This window comes from Centroberyx gerrardi, chromosome 9, assembly GCF_048128805.1.
Source record: "Centroberyx gerrardi isolate f3 chromosome 9, fCenGer3.hap1.cur.20231027, whole genome shotgun sequence".
Lineage (NCBI taxonomy): Eukaryota > Metazoa > Chordata > Actinopteri > Beryciformes > Berycidae > Centroberyx > Centroberyx gerrardi.
In genome coordinates this window covers 28,986,330-29,012,340 of record NC_136005.1, presented here as the reverse complement: position 1 = coordinate 29,012,340, position 26,011 = coordinate 28,986,330, and the positions used below count along the sequence as shown (strand labels likewise).

Below are 26,011 nucleotides of genomic sequence, written 5' to 3'. Positions count from 1 at the left end.
CTCATCGCTAGCTTCGTTAGCTGACGCTGAGAAGCAATATAGCGCTGGCCCCTCTCCTCTAGCTCTAATAAATGTTCACCTCGTCTGGATTAACGTTCCTCTCCCTGCCCTTCTCATCATGTTATGGTATTTTAGATCATTTTCCACAGCCTCGAAAGGGGTCGTGCTGTTTGGTCCCCATGAATGGCCATTTCACGCCCACCTCACATTGCCAGTAACAGTGGCACTGCCGTAAACCTGCAGCCGTATTCATCATAGTTATGATTGTTTGACAGGGTCGTCTCCCCTGCCTGAGACGCGGGGCTTGTAAAGAGCGCCTTGCTGCCAGCGGGCCTTCTGTTATGGAGCCTTTAATTGGCTGATTGGCGGTGAGGAGAATGCACCGCTGTCTTGCGAATGGATGACCAATAAGACACGAGTGCGGTCCCCAGGGCAGGCAACAACCTATTAAGGGCTCCTTTCCAGCTCGACGCCCCATTGTCATTGTTATACGCGACGAACCTTTACACTATTATTTTTTCCCTCCGAGTGCCTCTCCCTTTCCCATAGACTAGTAAACTATAACTTCTAAATTGTCTGTTGTTCTAAGAAAGTACATCCTGGCCCAGTTTCCTCTGTTATGGGATGCTTGATTGTCTTCTCTGTTGAATCGCTTTTCTTCAGGTAGACAATGGCCCCCCGAAATCGCCCGCGTCCCTGAAAACGTCACCGTCAAACGGCAGCAATTAAATCCCAGACTCGCTCTATTGTAGCTAATTCACCTCACCATTCATTTCGTTCATCCACGTCACCTCCATCCTCGCAGACTGCTCTTGCCAGCAGTTGCTTGGCTTCCTTAGGCACAACAATAGCTCAAAGGCCATTAGATACAATTGTGTGTAATATTTCCAAAAGCAGGCATTTTCAATCAGTCTTTATATCGCAAGAGCTTTTCCCCCCATTACCATGCTGAGTGTGGCGCAGAGGTAGAGGGTGAGGAGGGTAAACAGTCTGTCTTCATGTCAAGATTATCTATGCACCTTTTAGGCAGCGCTGGAAGCTGCTTTTGTTTAATAAAGGGCTGATTAATGAATGGAGGCAAGGAGGAGAGATAGGGAGATAGAGGCAGAGAGAGAGAGAAAGAGAAACTCCTGAGCCTATGCCAACTCAACCCCCTTCGCGCAGACTGATATCTGTAAGGTCCCTGTCTTCCTTTGTCTGAGTTAGAGGCTGTTTCTCCCATCTGTTTTGTCTGACAGGCACAGCAACAAGTCAACAATGCATCATTCAACCACGCCTCGCTTTCGTTTTTTCTTTTTTCTTTTTAAAAGGGACCTGGAGGTTCGAGGAAGCCTTTTTAATCAGAGGATAATGTGAATAGCCGAAATGGAGGAACGGTTGTTCTGTATAAGACCAGTCATCTGTATCCACCGAATGAGGTTTAAACCCCTCGGATCAGAGCCAAGTGTTCACTCCGAGACAAAAGCTTGTCTCAGGCAACTCCACGAGATTCCTCACAGATTTCTTTAAGCGCACTAATTAATAACACACTAACCTCTCCAGATCAGTGTGCTCTGAAGAGGATGTGAGGAAAACTAACTGTACTCTAAGAATAACTGTCGCTGTGAGTTTTTCACCCCCTGACAAATTACAAATGAAGGTTTCTTAGATGCAAAATAGGGTCTGAGAGACTGATAATTAGCTAAACAAGTTTGTGATGCTTTGGATTACAGCTCCCTTCTCCTGTAATTACAGTGTTACAAAATACATTTAGCATCTATAAACTTCAAAACATCATTGATCTGACCATCTACCGCTGAGGCTGCTGGACTGGGTTGCATCAAATGCGCAAATGAGAGAGAACGAGAGAGAAACCTGTGCCCTGCTTCCATCCTCTTTACAGTTTAACAGCCCATAATTTTCCACACGGCATTCTGCTGCCAGCTAATTACGCTGTAATTATGAAAATATGGGAGCCGTAATTGAAATGCTTACCAACGTGTCATATACTAGATGTACAGTTGGCTGCGGTGGAGTCCAACTCAAATAGACCGAGTCAAAAAGGCTAATATTCACACCGTTAAACAAATAGCCTTCAGCATATAATCAGTGAGAAGGTTGGCCATTGCCTAGCACCTGTAGTCTAGACTTCAATAAGACCTATACCCATACAGATTATATATAGATTGTTCACATATTTATATATATATGCAAAAACTCCCACTCCTTACATGTGTACTGTAACTTTATATGGACTTACATAGTGTTTCCATTGGAAGAGGAAGCATGAAAGGCACTAGGTGTGTGTGTGTGTGTGTGTGTGTGTGTTTGTGTCCTGGCATGTGTGTGTGTGTCCAGGTGAGAGGGGAGGGGAACCTCCAAGTTAAACAATTAAAGCCTGTCCATGTGGAGGCAGCGTCTCGAGACAGCCGCCAACACCGAGAGGTTGGAGCAAATTAGACAGCCTTATCACAGACTCTGCGTGTGTGTGTGTGTGTGTGTGTGTGTGTGTGTGTGTACGTGTGAGAGAAAGAGAGCACTGCTTTGCTGGTTGTCCTGGCAACCTCTTCCTTCCCTCACCCAAGAGCCAGAAATCAATTATTCATTACATTGTGTTATTGCATATAATCTGACTACTGTCTGCCCTTTATATACAGTACGGAAGAGGGGCTAAATGTGCTTGAGCAAAACCTGCATTGCTATGGAAACTCTTTATGGATTTTCAGTGGAAGAGGTAGTCTGACATGAAATTCTACAGTAATAAAAATGTACATGCCATGCTGGTCAATAAGGGTTTATAAGGCAGTAAAAGTGCTTGGTGACTGCTCATTAGCTCTAATCATAGATACATAATATACAAATGGGATGGAACTGCAAAAAAAAAAAAAGACTTAGGATATAAATTATTCATTTTCGGTGCGTGCATGTTTGTTTTTGCGTGTTTGGCATGTGTTGCCTGTGTATGTTTGTGTGTGTGCAAGAGACAGCGAATGCATAGTGAATGCGAGAGTGGGAGCGACAACAGAGCCGGCGTACGTCTTTGTGGTGTGTGTAAAGACTGAATGTATGTGTGAACACGTGCGCATGCATATTGTGCGAACGCTGATGCATGTTTGCATAGCATGCATGTGTGTGTACATATGTCTTTCAGCGTGTTTGATATTTGCGGTGTCCAAAATCGATGACAGCGCTGATCGCAACGTGGACTGAGGGGATTGCCGATGCGTCTTCGCCCTCTCCATCGGAACAACAAAATCAATTAACAAAACATGTAAACGCAAAAAAAGGTATTTGTCCGACTCCTCGGAGAGCTCTTAAGCGTCTGAAGGATCGCAGCTTGTCCTCCGCCGACGCAATTTGCAGCCCGCAGTGCCGTGGCTATCTTTCCTCACCTGGAGAGTAATTGTTTTACATACAGTGGCCACGGACTCTCAGGTGTGTCTTTAGGTCTGTCTACTTTAGCTGGTGCTGCTGAGATAAAGGGATAAGAAGCAGAGTCTGTCTTCCTCTCAATTAGCCTCCACCTGTATAAAGGCCCATTGGCTGTTGGACAGCTGTTGTTTATGGAGGGCACCGGCATTCTTAAACTCACTGGGTGCAGACTCTCATTCAGTGGCAAAGCAACGCCCTGTGTTCGTTTATCATTTGTCTTGCAAGAACCGTCAAAACGCGCAAAATGCGCTTGAACACCTCCTGCACTCCACTGCCCATCAAATGCATGGTGGGACGCTCTCACAAAACATACAATACCATAAGCAGACATGAATCTTACCTGAGTGTGACTTTTTGGTTGACCTAGTGGGAGTTTTCATGTGTGGAAACCAGGGGAGGAATCCCCTCGATTCACATACACGACTTGTAAAGTTTGGAACCTGCTATGGTAAAGAAGTGGTTAAACCTTTCCAAATCAGAAATGTAAAGATCTCAATAAACGGCATCCTTACTTCCTTGATTTGATGTATTTCGTGTTGAAACAGGATTTTGGGGTGGGACATAACACAGTGAGGAATCATTCACAACCAATGGAATATCAGTCAGGGAGAGAGAGGCGGTTTTATTTGATGGGAGGGGCGGAGGGGCCCAGATAGTTCAAAAATCTGTGATGCTTTTATTGGTTGGAATTCTTATTTACGCCTACTGGTGCAGCATGAGGTCACCATTAAAGATGCACTGTTTTCCAGGAAGTAAAAGTAATGGGAGTTCATTTCATGGGGACTTTAATGTCACCTCTCCAGGGGAAAATAAACATAAAACTCTCTTGTCATTTGCCAATAAACAATTTGGGATCCTTACCCATCCCAGCAAACATTTTGCTGTTGAATAGATGTTGATAGACGGCCTGCACCAACAGTGAAAACCTGTGTAAATACGGCACCAAAAGGAAAGAAACCGGGACCTAAATATCCATTTCCAAAGCTGTTTTAATATGAATTATGTCATGATATATTGTGAAAATTGGGTTGATGTTAAACTTGGCCACCTCCCATACATCGCCCGTCAGATGCTTGCTGGGATAGTTTAAGAAACCACAGAACAGAGAATCCACTTGTTGTGATGTAATACCTGGCCCGACTCCCGGGTGAACATTGTAATATACCAGGCAGTAGCCTCCCAACAATTTAGCCCCAGGGACATTCAGTCTGAACTTAGAGTAAATCCATGTTCATTGACCCTGCGCTCCTCCGGTATCGAACGATACCTACGGGGAATCTGAATGATGTCGGACTCGCTGAGCTAAAAAGTGCGGTCGGCTGCCGGTCAGCGCTCGGCGGAGGGTCGAGGGAAGGTCGCGTGCACCTCCGAGACCCGACGAGACAACAGCGCTCGACCCGACCCGCGGTCCGTGTTTGCGTTTTACTGGAGTAAACAACAACAGATGAGCGTAAACAAGACGGATGTCAACACGGCTCCAGCTGCCCGGAGAGGGGTTGTCCGCAGGTTCGCTGAAACTAAACACAAACAAACCCAAACAAAAGCGTGGAGATTTTTATCGGCCACATCTCTGTGGAGCTCGTGTTTAATTTGTTCATCTAGACACCCCCCTCGCTCCTTCGCTCGCAGGGTTTACTGTCCAATGTGGCATCGGGGTGTCATTCATAGAGGGAAAAACAAGTGCAATTCCAGGGCAGGCGCAGTGAAAATAGGGAGTTTAACCAGAGGGGGGTTGGAGAAAATGGCTTGTCCTGTCCTGTCTTGTTTGCTCTGGCTCAGGTGGGCACATAGCCACACTTGTCTCTCGCCTGACCTCCCACACAAACACACACAAACACATACAAACACACACACACACACACAGAGAGAGAGCTTGCCGTTGCTGGTGAGCGGGCCTGTTACAGTTACAGTTGTCATTCTCAGGTTGAGGCAATAGCTGCCTGTGGTTGTTCACACATGATGATGTGCGAGATGATGAGAGAGAGAGAGAGAGAGAGAGAGAGAGAGAGAGAGACCAGCACCCATTTGATTTGATTGACATGGAAGAAGTTCAACCCAAACGAGCATAGCATTTTCACAATATGATATCATGGCATGGTAAACATTCCTATTAAAACATTTGTGGAAGATGTTTTGAAAAGATGCCAGAAAGACATTTAGGTTCTGATTTCACAAAACGATGCAGGTAGCAGCTACCTTCTTCTTGGTGCTGTATTCACACAGGTTTTCAACATCGATGCAGGCCGTCGTATCAACATCTATTCAATGTCTAAATGTTTGTAGGGAGGGAGCACTTAAGAGAGAGAGAGAGAAAGGAAGAAAGAAAGAGAGGAAGAAAGCAGAGCTGGTCGATGGAATGCAGAGGAAGCCTTTGGCTAAGAGGGACAGACAGGTGAAGGGAGTGCCGAAGAGTTCAGAGAGACTGTGAAGTTAGTTAACTGGCAGTCTGAAGGGATGGCACAGATATGGAGGTTGGCAGCCTCGAGGTACGCTCTGGCAAAAAGGGAGGAAGCAGAAACCTACTGAGCACAGGGGGGGGGGAGGCAGTTAGACACTTGGATTTAATCAGACCGGCTATATTGCAAGTCCATAAAATTTTATGCAAGCATTTCTTCTTTTTCTGCCACCTGAACTGCATCTTTAATTTCGGGGAAGTATTCATTGAGACGAGCACCTACAGCCTCTGCAGAGGAACGCAGGATGCACAAAATGTCTCTCAGCGGTATAAGGGAGTCGAGCTCACGTTCTACGAATCTAATCTTTTAAAGATAATTAATGGACGTTCTGCTTTAGCGGGCAGCATAGCAGAGTGCAAAGATGGGGGAGAAAGAAAAGGCACGTCACACGACAAAGTTCGCAATCTGTGGAGAGTCCTGGTGAGCTAAGTTAGGCTAAGTTAGCTGAAGTGCACACCCTGTCATTCCCATTCAAATCAAGGTACCTGGATGGTAGGAGCGGCGGCCATTTTTATGTGTACCGTTGGGCTAGCTTCCATATAAACCGACTTACGGCAAGTCGCTGAGGCGAGAGGAGAGCTAATATGCTAATGTTGACGAGAAGAGCTACCGAGAGAAGTACAATCTTTGATAAAGCTACGTTAGCCTCGTCGCTAATGTTAGCTTTCAGTTGAGTTTTGATAGTTGGCTAAGCACTTGTGCGACGCTGGCACAAAGATTCAAATGTTCAGAAAAAACACCAGCACAGTTGTGACACACATTACAGCCTTAATACCCAGACTTGTGTTGTCACCATAGCAATTAACCCTTAAAATTCCATAATCTGCATTTTATGCTGTACTAGCCAAATTACCATGGCAAACAGTGGAAGGACCGTTCTATCCATTCAAGTTCTGCGGTCATCCGCCTTTCTCTCCCTCAGTCTTTGTTGTCTCTCTCTATTGGTAACGAAGTCAAAAATGCCCACAATGAATGCATTTGTGCCGGTGCATTTGCATCATGTTATGTTTTAGTATGCCACAATTTTCTCAGTTTTTTTCTTGCTTATTCCCCCTCTCTCTCTCTCACGCTCACTCATTTATCTTCACATATTAATGAACACAGACTAATTCACTTAAGACTGACAAATCCAACAGCCGTACGCAGCGCAAGTGGTCATCTCAGCTCCATTCCACAGCCCTCAACCGCTGCAGCCATCATTCCCACACACGAGTTCATCAGTTCACCACTCCGAGGGGACCAAACATCCCCCAGTGCATTATGTATGCCCTCATAGATCTAATTGAAACTGAAAATGTTATGTTCCACTCCGGCGCGCTCCTAATAGGCTGACTCTCAGTAACCAGCCTTGTGAGGCAATTACAAACCAGAGCCGTGAGTCTAGATGAGGCCTGACAGTGGGGGTGGGGGGCCGAGGCTGAGGGGGGGTCGCTCCTCTTATCGGGACCTTCGGGCTGCTCTCCTCGCCGGAGAAAGGTGAGGCCCAGCTGACTGTCTAATTATAGGTGTCTTTTTTTCCCCCTCTGCCTTTATGTTTCACACTGTTCCGGCTGGATGAGGGGAACAGAGGCCCGGGCAGATCTGACGAGAGGCTCCGCTTTGTTGGCGCGGCTCTGAGGCCTCCGATCAGAAACAACCGTGCGCCAAGCGAGAGCAGCGAAGGTGGGATCTTCATCCAACAGCATGGGGCGATGAAATTTAAAGTGAATACCGCTGAGCTTCAGGGGGTTCCTATACTGTCCTCCATCCCCGTGACCTAGGACAGTTCTTTTTGTATAGGCGAACATCTATTACTGTCTCCTGTAGCCAGAAACAAGAGAGCAGAGTTTGTCCGGACCCCGCAGGTGTGAAGCTCCACAGAGAATTAATTAGAAAAGATGGAAAAGGTGGCTGTGGAAGTGCACAGGGTATGGCCGTGTATTCTGGTTCAGAACTGTTAGCACCACTATAAATGGTGTAAAAGTTCAAACCAACACTTTACAAGTTCACAAAGTTCGTAAGTTCTTCCACAGAACAACTCCATCTTGACGACAGCACAGATGCTCTTGTTCACACACAAGTCGGGCAGTCCCAGAGAAATAACAATGTGGATTCTTAAATTGAGCTGTGTGTCCCTTTAATGGGGCAGTGAAGTTGTATACACACCAATCTAAGCTCTGCTTTAGTGTCTCTTAACTGTGTGAAAAAGACTAAGGTCCTTTAAAGCACTGTATCCTTTAAAAGATGCAGTGCTGGGTGTTTACCCAACTTTAACTATTTGAACTATAGTTTATACCTTTCTCTTTCATGGACTAAAGTCATTCAATAAATAGCACTGAGTATGTTAAGGAGTATTGTGTTCATGCAAGTTAAAAAGTATAGGTATAGGTAAAAATATAGTATTTTGAGGAGAAGCTTAAGCATTAAAGGATTGCTATGATTTGACAATATCTTCCTTTGTTTACTGTGTATCAGTTGTTCATTACTAACTGCAGTTCATAATGAGTGAACTGACTGTGCTTTCAGATGGCCAATAATACAGTCCAAATTCATACTGAGGCAATCTCATTAAGAAAGAGAATGAGCTTGAGGTAAACTTGATCAGCAAGGTCATTAGAAACAAGCATTTTTGGCATACCACCCCTTTCAGACCAGCATATAATTAATATATGACTTTTCATTTTGAATTTATCTGCCGGTAGCTCGGTTTGACCTTAAAAAGGATTCTCTGCATATTTTGCTTTTATTAGAATAATTAATGCCCAAATCAAACGCGGAGTGCGGCGTTTCGCCGCCACCTAAAATGCACCATTGATTATCTCTCCCGGACTTGTTTTAAATGCTTCCCATTAACATATAAGGCTTAATGGGAAATTAGCACGGCCGCAAATTGCACAGCAGATTAATACAAAAGACACAAAGCCGCACATTTACTGGGCACGTTCCTTTGAGGTTGGATTTAACAGTCCATGTGTGTAGATATCAAGTGTTATTAAGAGCCATTCAATCTCCACCATACATGAAAAGGTCACAAACTGATTGTCCTGCCTTCATTTGTTATGTGAGAGCAAGGACACCAAAGAAAAACCACTGACCTCATCGCTCCCTGATCCATCTATCTATCTATCTATGTATAATGGATTGTCCATGATAACCCTTGAACTTTTGCTTTTTGTATGTCAGTTATCACTCAGGTTCAAATCCTGCCTGAGCTGTTAGGATTCACAGATCTCTACCCTATTGACGAACACTGAGCACTGTTTCGTGTTAGGGTGTAAGCCAAACATGGAGAGTCTGAAAAAAGACAGCAGTGTAAGTTGACTGTTAGCTGATTGCGGAAGGAAGTGCCCTGAAGGATCTGGATAAGAGCTGTCGAACGGAAGGCTGAGTGGTGCTTGGAAATGAAAAAGGAGCAGGAAAAAAACACATCCTACCAAACCCAAGTAACTGTTAAACTAATCTCCTCCTCCTTCTCTTCTTCTTCCTCCTTCTCCTCCTCCTCCTCTTCCTCCTCCACAATTACTCCCACAAATCTGGATCTGTCACTTTCAGCAAGATACGGAGGGGACGGGGGGGAGAAATGAAGACAGTAAAGGATGGACAGAGAGAGAGAGAGAGAGAGAGAGAAGAAGAATGGGGGTAATGGTAGAAAGAGAAAGGGGATTGCGGCATTACTGAAACTATAAAACGGTGTGTGAGCGTGTGAGCGTGTGAGCGTGTGCACGCGCACAGCCGTGCACGCATGTACGCATGCTTGCACATACGCGCACACCCACACCCACGCACTGAGCTAATGAAAGGCGGTCTCTTCACAGCCTAAGAATGAGAAAGAGACAGAGCGAGAGAGAGAGAGAGAGAGAGAGAGAGAGAGAGGGAAAAGAGATAAAGAGCGGTCCTGGGTATTGGGTTGGGGCAAAAGAGGACAACTCTGACCAGATGTGAAGAGGGTGCTGATATGTCAGCTTTTATTTCCTTCCTCCTCCTGCTGCTCCCTCTGTCAGAGCGGGACTCATCTGCGAGGGGAGCATTAGCCAGCCAGCGCTCTCCAGAAGCCGCTGACACTCATCACTCTAAGAGCCCTCCAGCTATGGCGTGGCATCATCTCAGCGGTGACCTTGATTGATTGGAGCCAAAGACCTTCCATCCCTCCCTAACAAGTCCTAATGAGTTTAAATGCGTGACTTCTAATAGATATGTTCTAACTGGCGTGAATATCGCCATATTGAGTCTGTTTTCCAATTCATTTATCTGTTTAGGACTGGTTAAAGTGGTATTAAGCAATCTATGACCTCTGGAAGAGCAGTAGGAATTGCGACAACATTGATAGAACTTGTCTCGTCCTACACAAGTCTCTGGACAGCCTTGATGGCCTGTAATGAACCAACAATAAATTTGCATTTTCTAAATAGAGAGGAGTAAGCTACCTAATTAGAGCAGAGGTCCAACAGGAACATCTAGTGAAGAGGTAATATATCACCATGCAAAATACCAGAATAATAACACAGCTTGGTCATTTGCTTGTTTTGTTTGAGAACAATGGGCCTCATTCACAAAACATGCGTACAATCAGATTTGATCTTAAAGTGTAGGCTACTTACAAACGTTTCCACAAACATTTCGGCATTCATCATTAGATGCACCTGGTATTCGCAACAATCGAGAGTCTGCGCATGTTTCATTAAACCCACCTTGGTTTTTCGTAGGCATGTTTCTTTCGAACAAAAGTACAAAAAAATTAAAGAAAACTTTCCTGAATGAGGCCCAATGGCTTTTGAGGCATCCTAGCTGAAATGTATTGCAACGCCAGTCGTTCACTCATACCACCATCCTCCATTGTTAGCAGTTAATTTTAAGGGCGGCACGGTGGCTCGGTGGTTAGCAACGTCGCCTCACAGCAAGGAGGACCTGGGTCCCTGTGATGGACTAGGCGATCTGTCCAGGGTGTTTCCCTGCCTTGTGGTCAATGCATGCTGGGATAGACTCCAGTCCCCCATGACCCTGATTAGGAATAAGCAGGTAAAGAAAATGAATGAATGAATGAATGAATGATTGATTGAATGAATGAATGTATGGGGAGGTTCTGTTCCAAAACAGTTTGAAAGCAAGAAATCTCAGCACCTGGTGAGGTAATCGAGTCATTGCTACTTATTCCAATTGAAGGCTTAGATGATGAAGACTTTGATATACGGATGGTTTGACTACTGTTGGCATTGCAACATGTACTTGTCGCTTTGGACAAAAGCGTCTGCTAAATGACGTAATGTAATGAGGCATTGGTATTGATCAACCACAGATATTATTGTCATTTTCTTCTATGGGGTAATAGAAGTCTTACTTGTTTCCCCTTTAAATGTCACAGGGTTGGGTTCAGCACCGGTGACCTTAGGTCCACTTGGACCAAATGTGAGATGCTCTTTGTAAGCCACAGGCTGACATTATGAACTGAATGACCTAATCAGAGAACTACTGTGATAACTCCTCTGCAAGCATTAAAATGCCTTTGACGTATTGATATTTGGTGACATTTGAATTCCAGAAGTGTTTTTTCCCCACCAGATTCATTGTGGTCGCTGCCCTTTTATCACACAGGTACTGCAACATAATGGTACTGTATTTCTCAGAAGATAATTTGCTCGGCTGTTCACAGCAAGTAATTAGCCAGCCTCATTTCTATGGCAGTGCCTCCGTGGGATTCTGAGATCACCTATTTATGCATGTCAGAAGAAAATATTCCTTCAGTTCCTAGAACAAGTTATTCAACAGAGCTGCCAAAGACAGCACCGTACCAGAATGCATGATGAAAAGGTTATTTTTCATTTTCCATTTGACTGACAGGTTGAGGGGGAAAAACAGGAACTCGCCACTGTGACAAAGTGGTTCTACAGTATGAGTCATACACAATCCTACCTGGCTTTACTGGTATCGATCACGGTGGAGATGTACCGATGTCCAGAGATATGCATCATATTTCACACGCTGGTAAGTCTTGGGAGGATAAGGCATCTTTTTTTCCCATATACTGTAGATGAGCACTACACCCTGGAAAAGCCTGGATCTTTACTATTTTTCTCAATCTCAGGAAATATTACCCTATGGTAGAGTGAACAAAATGTCAGGAGCTTAGCTGTAATCCAACAAAACAGCTCCTTATATGTTTCTGTGGACCAATTTATATCCTTTACCATGAGCATGTCGATATATCATAGATGCTGTCATTTGTCTTGGGCTTCCTGGCTTTATAAAATAAGACTTCATATCTACAGATAATGATTGGTTGGGATCAGAAGGAAAAAATAATAAAAATACAATAACTGCTACTGCTGCTGCTACTACTACTGTGACAACTACTACAACTACTACTACTGTAACTACTACTACTACTACTGTTACTGCTACTAGTACTACTGTGACTACTTCTACAACTACTATTATATATGTTACTACAACTACTACTACTGTACTGCTTCTACTGTTACTGCTCCTGCTACTAATACTAGTATGACTACTATTACAACTACTACTATGTCTGTTACTACAACTACTACTAGTACTACTACTGCTGCAGCTATTACATCTACTGTTACTGCTACTAGTACAACTACTACTGTTACTGTTGCCATTACTACAACTACTACTACTACTACTACTACTACTACTACTTCTACTGCTGTTACTGCTACTACTATTACTGCTAGTAGTATCACTGCTGCTACTGCTACTAATTCTGCTACATCTAGTTCCACTGTATAGCAGAGCTGCAAAGACCTACTGTAAAATTCAAAAAAATAAAAGACAATTCAAAACATATGGGACAAAACATTTAGCAATCAAACCAGCATTCCAATCGAAGTACTCATTATCCAATTAGACAGAAAGCAGCAGATGGCCACACAGCAAGGACAGCTGGTTTTGAGATTTCCGCTGTTTGTCTGTCCATCATGTGTGTCAGTCATTTGCTGCTCTTCCGGCAGCTCTCACAAGTTTGTGGCTGAGATTGTCGAAATTGTCAGAAATCTGTCATGAGCACCCTGCGTCACAGAGATGAGGAGTGATTGTTACAGGGGTAGGGTGAAGCAAGAGCTCCATCTAGTGTGGAGGAGTATAACCAGCCTTTAGTGCTGCTGGCCCAGGGGCTCTCTGAAGCACTTTTATTTTTTCAATTTGCTATGCCTCTAAAATTTGGCATTGGCTGTCACAAGATCAATATGAGTCCACTGCAGATAGATTATTACAGCGTGTCATTCTAAATCTTGCCAGCGTACTGCACTCAAAACTTTGGGTTGGTGCAGTAAAGATGTGGATGTTTACCAACCCAATCGAGTACGTATTAATCAAATGGTCCCACTTTAGTTGGATAGTCCAATGCTGATACTCAACTTACTATCAAGTGACTATAATCTTAGGGGTAGAAATAGGGTTAGGTTAGGGTTAGAGTTAGGCTAAGGTCATGGTTAGGGTTACATAGTCTGTAGAGCATGAAAATCTACTTTTTGTCACCTGATAGTTGAGTGTCAACACTGGAAAGTCCAAATAAAGTGTTGTCATAAAGATATGAATAAGTCAATATTAAATATTTGAATGCTGAACAACCAGAGAAAAAGAAAAAAAATGTAGTGTAATGTGCTGTTGTGCGCACGTGTGTGCATGTATGCACACACGTGCGCGTTCATTGTCTTGTAACTCGGAACAAATTTCCAGCCACCCTATTCTAAAGTACAACTCATTGTCAAATGAAATCAGCGGGAACCATAAAGGAGGAAAGAAGAAGAAAAAAAAAGAAAAACACGTCTAACTTCCCGGGTCTTATCAGCCTGGCACAGTGGGAGTTCTGTTTTGCAGCCAGGCCAGCCGAACCACTGCACACACATGCTTATCTGAGCCTCGCAAACACCTCAGTATCACCCCCCACCCTCCCCACACACACCCTACCACTCCCCCAACCCCCCCCTCCACCCTCCACCCCCGTTTGTTTCAAAGTCAGCCTCCTGACTGCAGCAGCCTCATATGATTTGCCAGCAAAGGAAGGAACAGAGATTGCGGGAAGGTGGGGTTTGGGTCTGCGAAGCGCGGGGGGGGGGATCTGGTGCATCTGGGTTTGCCTCTGAATGCTCGCTCTGTCACACGCTGCAATTTGGAACCCGCAAGGAAAGAAAGGATAAATAGGTTAATTGAAACGTTATGTAACGTCATGCGCGGGGACATTGAGTAAAGCGAGCGCCGTACAAAATATGATAAAGTAGAGAGGGTTGTCCGCCTTTGACAAAGGTGAACAATATCTTCCCTCTGAAAGGAGGCTCTCGTCGTCGTTCTCCCGGCTTTGCTGCGCTGTTACAGGTGCAGTTTTAGGAGGGGTGGGGGCGGTAGGGTGGGGAGGTAAACTTTGAACAAACTCCTTGTTCGCATCAGGGTCAGCCAGGGCATTGCAGAGCTTACTCAACAAAGTGTCTATCTCAGTCCATTTGCACCCCCAAAAAAAATCAAATTGCACACACGGTTTCTCCCAGGGATATTTCTCAGCTGGACGAGGTGCCACACAGGTGCAGAGTGCCATCAGCCCTCAGATGTCCTTCACCATGCTGAGCTCCATTTTGGCCCCGCTGTGCAAAGCAAGCTATTTCAGACTTTTACCTGCCTTTGCCTCCCGTGGTCCCCACTCTGGTCTAGGTATCCCACAGCTATCCTAAGACCATCTAACACTATCTTTGCCCATTAACTTACAAATGATAAAGATGGGGGAAAAAAAAAAGCGCTGAGATACCTTTGATCATCCTGTTCAGTCCCGGTCCTACACAGAAAATCTGCCGGACTTGAGAATATTTCTGATAAAAGAGAGAGCAGAGTCTGGCTCGTGAAATAAAATAAAGAATAAAGACTATCTTTGTCTGCTGTAAATTAACAGGAAAAAAGAGATTAGTGCAGATTCAAGATGTTTATGAGCCAGCTAGTCCTGAGGGTTAATGATGCCTTGATCTTGGCACAGTGCTTTGTGTTATTGTTGTTTGTTGGTCTGGATTTTTTTCTTATCCTTCATTTCCCTATGATTCATTATTACTGTATCTGGATATTTAAAGTCCTATTTTAACAGAGATATTTTCTTGTGCAATATTCATACTGAAAAGATAGTGGTGTGGTAAGTATTCCAAGACAAACTTACAAACTCCTCATTATATTACAGCTACACTCTTCTGACCTTTTGTTCTCTGTCCATTGAAAATGAGTTGGACAAGGATGACTCAAGGCAAAACAGAAGCAGATAAGCTGATTTATAAGCCATGGTGGTAAAGATTTGATATTTATTAATTTAGCTAAACAGTGAAAAATCTTTCTGCCTGTTCAGACAGCCATACCTGTGTCACAGTGAAAACTAAAGTCCTTAAAGGTGCACCACATCACTTGGAGCTTCTTCTTATCACTTGGCAGTATTGGTGAGAGGATGGTGACATAAGGTGTTAGATTGAATTATGCTGCAAGATAGCTTGACTAAGAGTATATGTGCATATGGAGCATAGCACCCCCTAACCCTTTTACCTTAAGGAGGAGAGAGGAGTGGATGTGGGATGCAAGACACTAGCTGGTAATGGATGTGAGGATGAGGAGGACGAGGAAATAGTTGATGAAGGCTTTCAACGCACCTGGGCCAATGCAGAGCCTGAGTGTGTGTAATGCTTGAGAAAATTTGAATACAATAAGTTTCCTTCTGAAACACCATTATAACTTTGTGAAAAACATTTTACTATGCATAGAGAAAGTTACATTATGCAAACATAGCAGATACATTATGCAAAGACAAAGATTCAGGTGGGGTTGCTCAGATTAGCAGTGACAAGAGATTAAATATTACACAGGTGTGGTTGAAAAAAACTATGAAAATACACTACTATTACCACTGCTACTACTACAAGTACTACTACTATTGCTACTACTGATACTACTACTACTACTGCTGCTATTACTACCGTTAATACTACTGCTACTACTACTGCTACGACTACCACTGCTACTACTACTACTACTACTACTACTTCTGTTACTACTACTATTACTACTGCTTTTACTACTACTACTGCTGCTGCTATTACGATTACTACACCGTATCACTGCTGCTACGACTACAGCTAATTCTAATATAATATAATGATAAAAAAAAACTACATTAAAACTTCACTTATGACAGTGCAAAGGTGCCATATACAAAATAGAGTATATTTGTATTTGTACACTCCGACCATAGTCACTGAATACGAATATGAATCTGGGAGCGTTAAACTGGGAATGACAAATATATGAATAATATTTTCTTTGTCGCTGACCTTGAGATTGAGAATTAAGTCAGCAAGACAGTCTGACAGTTAAAGCTGAGGCAGAGCTTTCTGTTGGCATCCCACTGGTGAGTCATAATTCACTGCAGGATATTTTAAATTACAGACTACAGTAATTCTCATCTGGGGAATGACTGCCTTGCTTATTTCTCTCCCTGTCTAAGCATTAGCATTCACTGCCAAGCAATCTAATAAACTCCAAATGAACTGGTTATCACGATAGACGCTTAAAGTGCTGTGTACAAAGACAAAATGCTGGGCATTAACATCATCCGATGAAAATTGAAATTTGGGGAGTGTTAATTTAGAGCTGAGTGATGTTGGTGGATGTGTGCAAATGTGTGTACCTTACTCCTCCTATTTGCTTAGCAGCCTAAATAAAATAAATACCACAATTCAAATTGTAGTTTAAGCTGTGAGAAATTATTGCAATGATCAAACGAGTGCTGAATTATTATGTTTACACGCCATGACTAGTATTGTTATGGACTGTAGTGGCTAATGGTGGCAGAGGCGAGACAGGCACACAAGCATATATACACCTACATGTGCACACACATACATGCACACGTACATGTGCACACGCCTACATGCACACACACAGACGCACGCTCATGCACATTCCTCTACTTGACTTATACCCCTTCCTCAATATCTTTTGGAATGAGGGTGTTTTTGTATAAAGACAGAGGAGGAGACAATATTTATTATAACCTCCTGGAGCCCTGGGGGCTCACCAGCTCATATTTCAACTTAATGTATTTTCACTCACAGCCTCACCGTCTCACATTTTTCCCCCCTGTCTCGCACTAGCCAGGAAAACTTCAGAGGAGAGAAACAACAATGGGGAAGCAGGTGACTTCACGTTCACAGTCAGTCTCACCTTGGCCTTATCTAGCGCTTCCATATCTCAACAGATTAAACTGCCTAAATTAGACTCCGCTCTCCCCGGACGCAGGGAGACGTCCCCGGGGAACCGGAGAGAAACGATGGGTTCCTGCTGGAGCTGGGAGTGCGGCAACAAGCCTCGTTGCGCAGGCCATTATGGGCCCTACTGTGCGGGTTGGGTGGGCCCCACCGTGCTGCTCTGCATCTACGGTTTCTGCTCCATGATGAGGCCCGTAGAGCCCTTTTTGACAGAGTTCCTCACGGGGGCTTACAAGAATCTCACCACCAAACAGGTACAGTGCCGAGCCAGGAAATGAGAAATGTGACTTTTGTACACCCAGAGAGGCATTTGGGTATTATTCGAGTTTACGGTAACATTTTCCTAGAGGCATACAGCTAAGGCTATCATAGGTGTATGCTTTAAGTGAAGTGTCATCATGTTTTTTATATACATAATATAAATAATACACAATCAACTGAACTATTCAGCACCTTCCTTTTGGGAATTCAAGTTTAACGAGTTACCTATTGATCCACAGTCATAAAACTCTGAGAGAATTGCTGTTTGCTTGGTTTCAAAGCACCTTTGAAATCACAACATGATTGGATGACTATATTTGCTCATACTCAGGATTAGGGAAGTTGTTTTCTGTATGTAATCTGTTACAAATTACTGATTACTGTCTCACAAGTGTAATCAGTATCATAATCGATTCGATTACACATTTATTCCAATGTTATTGCTATCATTCATTACACTGGTCAATCATTGTGTGAGGATGATTGATGTTAGATGCAGCATACTCTAACTCTATGCCATGGCTTTTGGCTGTTCTGACTTTGCTGTAAATGCTACTTAAAGCTGTAAATACTTGAGGTGGGTAGACTTCCCTCCCGCTTGAAATAAACCAATCATACACTGTGTATCATTAATAATTTAGTATCTCATCTTACACGAGTATCTACATTTCAATATTCATCGCTTCTTTCATTATTCACCAACATGTTATTTGCTCCCCATACATGAAAGAATAAAGCACAACCGCAGCAAACCGATGTATGCACATAAATCAGCGAGACTAACATCAACAGATATGTTTACATGGCATTTACTGAATAAAAGCCTGGGTAAGGTTTTGTACAGACTGGGGGGATCAGGAGAGCATGAACCATCATGCCTCGACACTGGTGGCATTGGGAAGGAGGTGGGTGAATTCCTCCACACCGCAGCAATGACAATCACCTTGTAATGCAAAAGGCAAAGCGAGTGCGACTTGTTTGCACAAATGGTGGCAGGTGTGCTGGAGGTGCACTCATTTCGTGCTCACTGATCCATGATACAAATTACCTTTTCAACTTGTGGTCCTAAGTGGGAGGGCACGGCTTAAACCTGCCACGATAGAGTTGATATTTTCCCGCCAGGGCCACCCATACTAACAAGGTGTGCACTCGTGATACTGTAAGGCATTGTGGATAAAAGTGGCCACAAAATAGCAAGATATACCTAAAATATACAGTATATTGTAGCGACCGTGGACAGGCCTGCTGCCAAAGTGCAATATCCCTGTTGCAGTGGAGGCCATGTTGCTTGGAGAGAATGAGGTCATGGGTTGTGTTATGTTCTTACAGTACAAGCAGACAAAAAGAACCGCTTCGCTCTATTAAATGTCGTTATTGTGGCCGCTTCACTGGGTGTGTTCTGGGGTCAACCATCGAAGCAAATTCTCAGTATTTGCTTATGTAGACCTATTTTGTATTTCATTTTGCCCAAAAATAATCTCTGCCACTTTCCTCCATGCATTATTTTGTTCATCGAGATCTTCATAAGCTGAAGCCATAATAATTCTCTCTTCCGTCTTCCATTGAAATCAGTGAAACTAGGAACAAAAATGTAATGACTGGGAGAATTTGAGAACCAGATTTTTGCCCGAATGTGACTGGTTCTCATACTGTGACCATTGCGCCTATTTGCATAATATTAAATCTTTTCAACTTTTGAATGATTCTCTCACAATGATCTACAAATTAGCTGTCTGCATGCCTCCCCCATACAGGTGACAAGACAGGTGTATCCTGTGTGGACTTACTCCAACCTCATTCTCCTCATCCCAGTCTTCCTGGTGACAGACTTCCTCCGGTACAAGCCTGTTATCGTCCTCCAGGGCCTCAGCTATGTTGTATCATTTCTACTGCTACTACTTGGCTCGGGTGTCCACTCCGCTCAGTGGGCCTTGTTCATCTACAGCTTTGGCACCGCAGCAGACGTGGGCTACTACTCCTACATTTACAGCGTGGTACAACCCAGCTACTACCAGAGGGTGACCAGCTACGCCAGAGGGGCCATACTGGTGGGCTACGCTGTGGGCGCCCTCCTAAGCCAACTGCTGTTGTCTTTGGGCGGGGTGTCCTTGTACTGCTTGGCTGTCGTGAGTCTTATCTCCGTCAGCGTAGCGCTATTGACCTCCTTTTTTCTGCCCATGCCCAAGACGAGTTTATTTCGAAGGGAGACGCGCTCAGGTGAGGACTCGCAGTCCAACTCGGGGAGCCGCAACTCTTTCGTCTGGATGAGAAAGAGCAGGAGTGTTGCCAAGCATGTTGGGAGGACGCTGAGGAGGCTCCTCTCGGATTGTAAGGAGTGTTACTCCTCTACGGCTGTGCTCTTCTTCTGCTTATGGTGGGCAATGGGGAGGTGCGGCTTCTACCAGGTCTCAAGCTACATCCAAGTCCTCTGGGTCTACATGCAGCCCCAGCATAACTTCACAGCCTACAATGGAGGGGTGGACGCTATCGCCACACTGTCAGGTAAACCATAGGGCAGCATTGACGTGTTTTGCTGCCTTGATTTTACTTGACATTGACAATTTCTTTGTTAATAAGGACCTCACCATTAGGGAAGAACTTAGCATTATTGCAAAGTCACACCTTTCACATTCTTAACCCCTTGAACTCTGATTCCCCCCCTTTTATTTCCCCTTAAGTCACTTCAAAGTTAGAAAAAGAAAACATTCCATACTGTACGACAGTGTCACATCCATATTCTACATCGTTCCAACGCTTCAGTGAAGCTATAGCTGCTCATACTGAGTGAAATCTTAGTGAAAGCCCAAGACGCTGCAACATTACATCAAATGGAAAAAAATCTTGATGTCTTGTGCATCATTTTATATACATTTCCCTGTAATTCAGCCTGACATGTTTGGCATCTTTGGAAACCTTGGGCTCTTGACTAGAATTTTAACTAAAGTTCTGTTGGGTTTGAGCAAAATTGGCCACACAAACATGCGTTTGTAATGAGGGACCAGCAGGGCGGAAGAGGTTTAATTGCTTGTTGCTGCACTGTTGCGCAAAAGCCAATGAAGAACTGTGCAAATCCTGCAGGATAAATTCAGAATGGCCACCGCTGCATATCTCATTCTAATATAATCTGCTGAGGCTCTTGTAAAAACAATAATCAGCCCAAACATCAGCATCTAATTTTATGGGTGTGTTACACATTCCCGCGAAATAAATAAATAAAAATAAATAAACAAACACCATCCCATTCTACTATCAGTATTTCGCAACCCCCAATGCACACTGGACAATAAGAAGAGCATTAATTAGACTATTTAATTGCCTGCTCTCATCCCCAGATGGGCACAGCAGCTGCTGCTATCCAGCCAGTGCACTTTTATTGATTATAGTGCTGATACATTCCTGTATTCCCCAGAAACCAAAGACAATTACGCTGTGTAAATCACATCCAGCTGTATGTCTTTCACTTGTAAATGGTTCCGCCCAACATGCAATCAAGCTGTAGGGCCCATGCCTGATATTTCCCCAAAGAGTTGTGTTATATTTTATTTTTTGCCGTATTTTTTCCACACTCACAAAACACCCCTGGGGAAAAAACCTGGTTAGAACCGATAGGGGGAGTATGAATATGGATTACCAAGATGATAAAATAGGGGTGAATAGCAGAACATAATTCACTGTTTTCATATTCAGCGTATTTATAAGCTAATGTCCCAGAGCTTCAAACACACCATTTTTTAGTAGCTCATTAGTGTTAAGATAAAACTAAATGTGTATGCAGAAGAGACTGAGTCAGTTCTATTCAGCTGCATTGTTTTGTATGGTATATTCCATGCACAGGGAGTTGCAGTATACCTTGACCCATCTGTTTGGCTCTGGGTCTAAAACAAGTCATTACAAGTCATTTACACATCAAACATCTATTTTAGTTCATGCATAATTTATTCACAACATTTTAGTCCTGCAGTTTTAATTTGTCTCTTCTGTCTCGCGTTCAGAGAGGGAAAAACTTCACAACAGTCTTCAATGACATTCACCTTCTCATTTGGTTCCAATCATGCTGTTCCCTTCCCCAGATGGAACTGGCCAGAGCTGTCCAAGGTTTTGCCATTTATAGTAATTTTGCATTAAACACAGATCTGATGTTTTCTAATTAGTGTGAACAGGAAAAAGCTTCAGATCTGGACCACATGTGCTACAAAATCGGATTCTGTGGCATGTGTCCTACATGTGAGTTGTATTTGAAAGCTCATATTGGAATTTATCAGTGTTGCCATGACAATAAGTAAATCTTACGTCATTCACCTGAGACAGTTGTTAATTTTGGCACCACGGCTGCTCGGCTGAAGCAGCTTTATCATGCAGGACAATGGACAAACATCAATGGAAACAAAGCAAAATAGCCGACTTCATTAATATTTAGGGAGACGCCTCAATTCAGTCAAAACTCAAAGGCACATACTGCAACTGAAATGTGTTCATAACAAGTGGGAGAAGCATATGCATGGGAACAGATATGACATCTCTTGTTATTGTTACTCTGCACATGTGCCTTTTTGACATCACTGCCGGTTCATATTGGTATTGAAGATGGATTACATCCTATGAGCAGCAATTTGAAATTGAGCATGGTCTGTGATGTGAACATAGCCTTAGTTACCTATAATAGCTGTACCTGAACCGTTGCATTATAATGTAGGAACCAAATGCATTATTGATCCCATTCTATGAAGCTGTGCAGCTGGTTCCTGCCGATCCTGATAAGTCTCCAGCTGACCCTGCTGTGGAAGCCAGACTAATGATTTAGTCTCCATTTGCCCCCATTCTGCTAATCAGAGCCAGGGGGATTGATTAAGTACATCTTAAATACACAGAGTGGCCGGAGTGGTGCTTATGCCGGACTATTAGTGTTGATCGATCAAGGATGGACGAAGAAACGAAGCAAACGTACAGGTCTGAAAACGTGAACCAATTATACTCAGCCCCTGTTTATATTGCAGTGGATAAAGAGCGATGTGTCCATGGATCCATGTCTCAGTGGGATTGGAGACAGGAGTTTCCCCATTTACACCCAGCTACCTTTTATTGAATGTACCGCATGTTTTGTTTTTATTTAACCTTTATCTATCCCGGCAAGTCTCATTGTGTTCAAGAATCTCATTTACTGGGGAGGCCTGGCCAAGACAGCAGCAGTAGTTACAGAAAGAACGATAAAACGTGTCGCGAATATGCGGTGAACAATCTCAACACAAGTGAGAGAAAGAGAGGGAGAGTGAGGGGGATAGAGAAAGAGAGAGAGAGAGAATGGGAGAGGGAAAGAAAGGAGGGAGGAAAGACAAAAAGAGAGAGGGGACACAGAGAGTCCCAAAATAATCAGCTCAGTCAAAACATCAACAATTTCCCATGGATTCATTGTCCCCAGTCCACCACAGTTCACAGTCCTCCCGTAGGGATTAAGTCTCACGACTGTAGAGAGAGAGGAGCTGTTTCATGTCTCAGGCTTGCACTGCGCCACTCTGTGGCTGATATGAGCAACATCAATTTCAGAAACGATACTGTCAGCAGTTATGGGTTACAGTTCAACAAACGCAGGATTTTAGGGTTAAATATCAATATCAGAGAGTAAATGTAATAATGCTCAATTTTTCTGCTGATAAAGATTTCATTGGTTTCATGTATGACTGATAGACATCTCCTGAGAAGCAAAATTGACTCTGAAGATTTTCAACCACTAAAATGTATTCTGCTTTCGCGCCATAAATCGTCATCATAGCTCTCTCCAGAGCCAAAATGAATTTGAAAAGACACTTATATACTCTTAGTTTTGACAGAGAAATGTTCTTTTACTGAAGCTCCAATGTCAGTGAGCAGCTAAAAAGTGTATTTATTAGTGAATGTGCTAAAAATTTCAATTTTGTGACTATTGTGGCTATTTGCTGATGGTGCATACTGATACCAATATATATGTGAAAGGCTTTATTGATTAATAGTGTCACACCTGTGTAATATCTGTGTGGCCCAATAAGCTTTTACCTTTACCTCATCCTCATAGTGGAAAAGTTTGGAAAAGTTTTCTAAAGGGACTTAATCTCATATGGTTTGGTCCGATTTGTGGAAACAATTGTTTGGAGTTAAAGGATTCTCAAGAATAAGGGATGATAATATTCAATTACAGTTTTTTTCCCCCATAACTCAAATGTAATTAGATGGTAACAAAGTATGTGGTGAATTATGAATATTGTCTCTATTTGCATTGGTTTATTTTTCTCAAGATGTAACCAGATCCAAAATCTGACCACAAAATATTCAGTTGAGGTCAGCTGAATGATACACCTGTTTCCCTCTCTTACATGTTATTGCTGTATAATAACACTATACTTACGTTAATGATGGAGCTGTAATTTAAAGGGCTACCATGCTTTCCAATAGGAGCTGCAGCCTCCATTGCCGTGGGCCACGTGTCTCTGGAGTGGTCTGTGTGGGGGGAGTTGGTTCTGGGGGGTTTCACACTCCTGATCGCAGGGGCTGTCTTCCTGATGGATCTGACCAAATCCATCTGGCTCAGCTACACCTGCGTCATCCTCTTCAAAGCACTTTACATGCAGCTCATCACCATTTGCACGTAAGAACATGTTATGTATGAATGTAAAGCTAATTTCACCTGAGGAGACTGCTGCTGACCAGGTTCTATAATCCTTCACACAATATGCACGTGTTGCTATAAATGTATCTTTAATGGATGCTGTTGAAAGAAGTCTATGGTGAGTAGACTGTATTGTAAAGATACTTCCAATGTTCTTCTTGGGTAATTTGGCCTCCAGCTCTGCTCATCACTCAGTAATTTTAAAGGATAATTTTTAGTGTATTGTTAAGAAAAGTGTTGGTCCAAAACCTGTCTACAGTTGTTTAAATGTGTTACACTGACTGCCAAGTAGTTTTTCCCACCCTTAACATGATGTAAATCAAATACAGCCCACAATGACACCAGAACGTAAATAAATACTTCTGCTTTACCTATGCTAGGTAAAGCTAGCAAGCTGCATGAACAAACAATTTGATATACCGCTAACTGACATGCATAACACCATATGGTTTACCAGATAGGCTATCATTCGCAAACTGACTATTTATGTAATACAGTGCCAGAATTATTGGCAATATTGATGTAGTTGCCAAAACTATATAACCAACAAACAACCAAACTTGCGTTTATGCTAAGCTAACATAGCCAGAAGCTACTCTCTGTTTCAGCCAGGGACAATGGCCTTTCAAAATGGCTGACATCTTGTTAAACCTGTTCAACTCGGAGACAGGGTTAGGTTTAGGGTTAGGGTTAGGTTTAGGTTTAGGGTTAGGCATGTGGAATTAAACATGTCTCAAATAAACCCTATATAATTAATTATGTGTATACCTATTGCTAGTAGTTTGAGTAACTTAGGTTTTTGCTTCGCGACAAGTGTAGCTAAATGGTTATCATGTCTTTGAAGGCAACACTTTGTGCCCCAGTTTTCAGATAGCCAAGCAGCTGAGCAGGGAGCGCTATGCGTTGGTATTTGGCGTGAACAGTTTCATGGGCACAGTCCTCCAGAGTCTCCTCACAGCCGTCGTCATCAACACCAAGTCTCTGCAGCTCACCATCACCTCACAGGTACTGGAACACACACACACACACACACACACACACACACACACACACAATAATCATACATTGAGTTTAGGAGATGGCTTACTGATCCATATACTTAGGTGTTGCATATGCTTTATGTTATTTGTTTATACACGTCTAGAAAAAATTAAGAGACCACATCAAAATTTTCAGTTTCACACTTTATGGGTATATGTCTATAAAATCTAACTTTTTATATCTTTTCATGTACTATTTGACTGTACATTTGACTGCAATTTCAAACAAGAATAATCTCATTCACAACATTTATTTGCAGAAAATGACAGCTGGTCAAAATAACAAAAATACACACTCTCATTATACATTGAATAATGTAAATACAGCATAAAATTAATAATGGCTTTGCTTAGGAACGGTTCAGCAATTAATATTTGGTGGAGTAAACCTGATTCTTTATTACAAAACATTGGGTATATGTACATTATTTGCTTAGAGAGCATGAGAGAAAGAGAAATACAGGGGGAGAGAAAGCTCGAGAGACAAAAAGAATGAATAAATGAATGAGTTCATCAATTAATGAGTGATGAAACTGCATGTACTGTATCTCGGAGAGAGCATCATCTACAGTGCAAGTAATCCTCACTTTTCTTGTCAGTTCTTCGTCTATGCCTCGTACTTTGCCGCCATCGCCCTGCTGTTCACAGTCAGAGGTGTGTACACTGCGCTCCCCATGAACCGCCTCTCTGCGGGCGACCGGCCAGAGAGAGCTACCCGCCTGCCCGAGGCCTAGGGCTCACGTGTGTGAACAGTCTCGGAGACAAAAGGGATCGTAAGGATCTTTATCACAATTGTCATCATCATCATAATTGCGATCATCAATCAGAAATACTTGGAAGCGTGCGTCTCAGCTCCCTGGGACGCATCCAAATGTACATCCAGATATTCAGCCCAGCAAAGAGTGACTGTGTGACGGACTGACTCAACAGTCGGTCACCTATAGGACTTTAACTGATCAACATGATTCTACAGAGGTGCTG

General features: G+C 43.1%; 1 protein-coding gene across 1 annotated transcript; it reads left to right on the top strand.

Annotated features, from left to right (window-relative positions):
- Positions 1 to 17,154: 17,154 nt before the first annotated feature.
- LOC139912844 (thiamine transporter 2-like) lies at positions 17,155 to 25,764 on the top strand. The gene is made up of 5 exons (XM_071900764.2): positions 17,155 to 17,346; positions 19,108 to 19,855; positions 23,777 to 23,969; positions 24,854 to 24,995; positions 25,630 to 25,764. Exons 1-5 carry the CDS (start codon positions 17,155 to 17,157, stop codon positions 25,762 to 25,764), a joined length of 1,410 nt encoding a protein of 469 aa, XP_071756865.2.
- Positions 25,765 to 26,011: the final 247 nt, after the last annotated feature.

Bases quoted from the DNA above. Each gene is read 5' to 3' on its own strand.
- LOC139912844 (XM_071900764.2), top strand. From the start codon at position 17,155: ATGGGTTCCTGCTGGAGCTGGGAGTGCGGCAACAAGCCTCGTTGCGCA. The intron at 23,970-24,853 runs GTAAGAACATGT...TTTGTGCCCCAG, and splicing joins CAGCTCATCACCATTTGCAC to TTTTCAGATAGCCAAGCAGC. The intron at 24,996-25,629 runs GTACTGGAACAC...TTTTCTTGTCAG, and splicing joins AGCTCACCATCACCTCACAG to TTCTTCGTCTATGCCTCGTA.